Consider the following 5,169-nt stretch of genomic DNA (forward strand, 5'->3'; position numbering starts at 1 on the left):
AGGTCACATAGCAAGTGAAGGCCGAGCTGGGATGAGAACCTTGCTCTCTACCCTAACTTGTCAGGTGCTGCCCCCTGTACCCAGCTGCCCCCAGCTGCCCCCATACCCAGCTCAGCCCCGTCCCCCCAGTAGTGGAGCTCTTACCCCGCTCAGGGTCAGCCGGCTGCCTGCACTCCGGAGATGCCTCTCAAGGCTACTGGGCTGCAGGTCCTCCCAGCGCACACGCCACAGCTCTGAGGCCAGTTCCTTCTCCAGCTGCATCTTCCTGGGGCACGAAACCTGCACCTGAGCCCACGTCTGAGCCCCTGACCCAGGGCGGGGGTACTCAGCAGCCCCTCCTCAGAGCCCTGGGATCTCTGCAGGAGCTGAGAGATGGGTGGGGCAGTTACAGCCTCTCAGCTCCGAGTCAGGAGGTTTGGGTGAAATTCTGCCTCACTGGGGACCTTGGGGTAGTCATTTCTCTTCTCTGAGTCTCATGTTCACGTCTAAAAGTCCTCATGTGGAAACTGGGGATCTTGACGTTTATTTCAAAGCATTGTTATAAAAATGAAAAGAAATGTGTGTGGAAGTGCCTGGCACACAATTTATGCTCAACCAGCCCTGATTTTCTTCTCTCCCTCCTTGCTTCCCTCTGTCATCAACTTTTCCTGCGCCTGTCAGCCTCCCACCAGAAGGCAGGAGTGAGTCTTCCTTCTCTCTTCTCTGCTCTGGGTGCAGCCCCTGGTACATGGCCAAGCCATCATCCTTGCTCAGCTAATATGGGTCCAACACATTGCTTCCCATCTGGTCTGTACAAACAGGAAGGGAGGATAGACCAGCCTCAGCCCAGAACCCACATACTATGATGCTCCAACAGATCTGCTCCTTCTTGGATCTCCCAGATCCTCCTTGGCCACTCCTATCTCTGGTCCCTCCTCAATTCTCCTGCAATAGCAGGTGGGTTCTTTACCACTAGCACCACCGGGGAAGCCCTTTCCCCTCCTTCTTCATTGTAGGGCTTTTGCCCTTTCCCCTCCTTCTTCGTTGTAGGGCTCTTGCCCTTTCCCCTCCTTCTTCGTTGTAGGGCTCTTGCCCTTTCCCCTCCTTCTTCGTTGTAGGGCTTTTGAGTATCTTTTCTCCCCCATCTCCCTGGGCCTTGCTGTGCTGTCCCTACACCCCTCCCTCTCCACTCTTGGTCCCTGCCACCTCCTCTGCTACTGGGTCTCTGGGCCTTCCGGCCTCAGTCACCACCCTCATCCCCAGGCTCACCTGTATATGAAGAAGGAGACGATCAGGATGCTGAGAAGGGAGAGGCTCCCCACCAAAGCCAGCACCTCCAGGGTGGAGAAGTGGTCTACAGAGGAGGACCGAGTTGTAGCAAGAGAGATGTGAGATAGACATTGGAGAGGAGAAAAGAACTTTTTTATATATAATTTTTTTTTTGGCCACACTGCATGGCGTGCAGGCTCCTCTCCTGACTGGGATTTGAACCCATGCCTAAACTGGAAGCATGGAGTCCTAATCACTGGACTGCCAGGGAAGTCCCAGAACTTTTTAATATTTAATCAATGAACTCAGATAGTGGATGAAGGGACAAAAAAGGCAGGCGGAGTCTCTGCGGGAAACCCTCAGTGCCAGAGAGTAGCACCTCTTCGACTCCCTGAACAGGAAGCATGCAGTGTCTCCAGAATGGAGGCCAGGAAGGCAAGGGGCAGTCACCTTGGTTGCAGGCTGGGTCCTCATTGTCAAAGCCGCACTTGGGGACATCGGGAGGTGGATACCCCAGGGGCCAGTTCAGTTTGCACCCTGACATGGTCACCAGTTCTTGGGAAGTCCCATTGAAGTTCAGAACAACCTGTGGAGGGGCAGGAGTGGTGGGTGGGCAAGGGCCCTTGGTGAGGCCTCCTGTCCAGGGTAGCAGTCCTGCCCCTCACCTACCCCGTCTCCGCTGCCAGAGACTGTGTCTGCACTGTCAGCAGCTCACTGAGCCCCTGGCATGACTGGATACAGAGAGCCTCATACCCACGCCCCATGTTATCAGAATGGACAAACTTGAAAGTGACTTAAGCGCTTCTGTATTCTATATAGAATCACAGGCCCACACTCAGGAAGTTTGTAATCTGGGACTGAAGCACCCAGAAAATAGGAAAAGGCAGTGTTTTCAGTCCACATTCCCAAGCCTAAACCATATACTCCTCCTTCTGAATATAGCCTGTCTCTGCTGGGAGGGGATCCTGCCTACCTTCAGAGACATGGGGCTTGCTGAGGGCAGGGCTGTGTTCCCATCTTACACATGGGGCTCCCCAAGGACAACACCTGAGACCCTATCATTCTGGTTGTTCCTCCAGATTGGCTGGATCGCTTTTATCCAGGGTCCGCTCTTATGCAGGGAGGTAGGAAGGTGAGATGTCACTCCCAGTTGGCAGTGCCTTCTTGGGGGCACAACCTTACCCTGAAGGCGCCAGTGTTAGGATCCATATCCCAGAGGGAGAAGTCGGTCTCCCGGTCTCCATTGCTGTCCATTTTCAGGTATCCTGTCACACCTGGGGGTATGGAGGATGATGGCTGTGTTTTGAGAGTGGAAGTTCAGGGACTCCAGACCTCATCTCTATCTTTTGATCTTATCTGTCTTGCCTTCTGCATATATATATATATATAAAATAAAAGAGACAGATGTGTCATCAGCAGGAATGATTAGTGTTGGGCACTTAAGAAGACTTCTTGATGACTCTAGGGAGATGGGGAAGAAAGCCTAAAGGCAGCTTGGAGGAGAGGAAGAGACTGGTGTGTGTAAGTGACTACCTGCACTGCAGGCCTAGAGGCTTCCTGTTGCCTCCTGCCTGGGGCCCCAGGGTAGCCCATTCCTGCCACCTGCAGTCCCTGACCTTGGAAGCTTCGGTTCCACATCCGCTGAGTGATGCCCTCCCCATCGGTGACAGCTCCCCCGTGTGCTAGAGTCTCCGTCACTGCCTGGATGTAGAGCAGGAGCCCATCGTGGAAGGACGCTGGGATGGTGTTCACCTGCAGGGGCAGGTAGAGCTGGGCTGCTGGGGGGAAGTATGAGGGGTGCAGAGTGGGGTGCTGTGGGGCAGGGAATGGGAGGTAATGGGAACTTGAAAGAGGATGGGCGAAAACAACCCCACCCATGTACGGACAGAGAGATTTCACTACTCATAAGACACATCTGTGTACACCTGCTAGGCACGTGGGGCAGGACGTATCGTCTTCATTTTACTGATAAAGATTTGAGGTTCAGAGGTTGAACAGTTGTCAGTGCTGCCCTCCATCATCAGCAGAGACAGGGGAGCAAAGGGAAGGGAAAGAAGGGCAGGCCCGGGGAGAGGAGGGAGGCTGAGAAAGCAGGGCAGAGACCAGCAGAGGGCTGTGGAGTGGAGATTTGGGGCCCACATCACCCAGGACCCCCTCCTACCAGGCCATCCTCCATGGTGAAGTTGAACTGCTCAAGGGCCAAGCGTTTTAGCTTCTGTAGGAATTCCAAGTACTCGGGATTATCCGGCTCTTTATATGTAATGATTTTGGCAGCCTGAGGAGGAGTCAGTGGAGAGGGGAGAGCTGGTTGGATGCTGACTCTGGTCCTCCCTATACCCTGAGTGCCCACCTCCCAGAGTTGCACCTCTGCTTAGCTCAAGGTCAGATAGGACCCCATGTCCTGCATGAGGTGCTGCCTGCATCAAAGCAGAGAATGTCGACGGGATGTGAACATTATCCTGCCTCAAGGGCATTCTCTCATATTTTTAGCCTCCTAGTTCTGAAGTCCTCCGACCCTCTATGTGCCCCTGGCCCCAGCCCCCTGCCCTTCTGTCACCTAACTCCCTACGAGCGAGCATCAACAACTCCTTTTCTGGAATCCTTTCAGACACTGAGGCACCCAGGACCCGGAAGCGATGTGCCAGCAACCCAGAGCCCCACAGCCTGGGCTTCCAAGCTGAACCCTCACCCGAAAGGCCTGGTGGGCACTGACATCCTGCCCATCTCCTCTCTCCCAGGGCCTGCGGGGAGCAATGCCATGTGCACCTTGCAGGCTTTGCCCAAAGAGGTCCAGGTGGAAGAAAACATAGTCGTTCCCACTCAGGCCAGCTCCCAGGCCCAGAAGCATGAGGGCTCTGAAGGTATCTGGCGAGCTGCAGATGTAGATAACTGGGGAGAGAGAGAAGCCAGGGAAGCCAGGGTGTCAGGGAATGGAGGAGAAACTGAAGGTGGCGGGCCCAGGGGAGGAAGCTGAGACCCTGTAGTGAAAAGTGGAACTCCTGGCTCAGTCTAGGCTAAGCAGGAGAAAGCCGAGGGAGAAGGTGGTGGGAGGGGGAGGAGGAAGGAGGCCAGATAGGGAGAGCAGGAATGGTGGAGCTGAAGGTGGGGAAGGTGAGGTGTGGAGCAGGGAGAGCAGAGGAGGGCCAGCTGGAGAGGGGACTGTAAGACGAGAGGGCATATGGGAGCTCCGGGAGGAGAAGCTGGAGGAGGGAAGGAGGCTGCTGGGAAAAGACGGAAAATAGGGGAGAAAAAGAGGGTTAGGAACTAAGCCGGGGCCCCACTAAGTATCAAGGTGGTAGCTGGAGGCCTTTTTTACCTCTGTTAACTCCGGAGGAATCGGTGGGAAGGAGGCGAGGGAGTGGGGAGGTGAGAATACAGGCGAGCCTAGGAAGAAGAGAGGGGACCATGGAGAAAGACAGGGAAATAGAAACTCAGAGGTGGACGGGGCGGAGGAGGCCGAGGCAGGAATGAAGGGCCCAGAGGAGGAGACGTTTGGTGCAGACGGGAGAGAGTCCCGAGGAGGGCCTGGAGGTAAAGCGGCCAGGCGGGTGTGCCCTGCCTCTCACCTCGGCCTTTACGCCGCACTGTGCGCAGCAGCATGGTGTAGTGGTCGCGGTCTCCCTCGGCGAATTCCAGGTGGTCCACCGTGATGTTGAGGCGGTCGCGAACCCGCATGTACAGCCCCTCCACCACGAAGAAGCAGGGCTGGTCGTCACCGGGCTGGTAGGCGTAGAGCACGAGCGCCTGGCGCTCCCAGCCCAGCCGTCGGTGCAGCGCCGCCACGAAGTCGCCCAGCTTGGCGTGGCTGGGTCCCGCGCGGGTGGTCAGCGCGTACTCGTCCTTGGCTCCGAAGCCCACGGCTGGGGCGCCGGCGGTCAGCAGCGGCACCCGCCAGTGCGCGGTGAAGCGGCCCACGGGGGC

The 5,169-nt window shown here is 56.3% G+C and overlaps 1 protein-coding gene across 1 annotated transcript in view; it reads right to left on the minus strand.

The window, feature by feature from the left end:
* Positions 1-5,166, minus strand: part of NPR1 (natriuretic peptide receptor 1) — a gene marked incomplete at its 5' end in the record, with an annotated part of 13,626 nt that extends 8,460 nt beyond the window's left edge. Inside the window, 8 exons of the mRNA XM_010838444.1 lie at positions 145-265; positions 1,249-1,333; positions 1,699-1,834; positions 2,431-2,522; positions 2,865-3,000; positions 3,410-3,523; positions 3,938-4,137; positions 4,815-5,166. Of these exons, the coding sequence (XP_010836746.1) occupies positions 145-265; positions 1,249-1,333; positions 1,699-1,834; positions 2,431-2,522; positions 2,865-3,000; positions 3,410-3,523; positions 3,938-4,137; positions 4,815-5,166 (1,236 nt within the window). The remainder of the gene's footprint in view (positions 1-144; positions 266-1,248; positions 1,334-1,698; positions 1,835-2,430; positions 2,523-2,864; positions 3,001-3,409; positions 3,524-3,937; positions 4,138-4,814) is intronic.
* Between the last annotated feature and the right edge of the window lie 3 nt (positions 5,167-5,169).

Source organism: Bison bison, unplaced genomic scaffold (assembly GCF_000754665.1).
Source record: "Bison bison bison isolate TAMUID 2011002044 unplaced genomic scaffold, Bison_UMD1.0 scf7180017864093, whole genome shotgun sequence".
Lineage (NCBI taxonomy): Eukaryota > Metazoa > Chordata > Mammalia > Artiodactyla > Bovidae > Bison > Bison bison.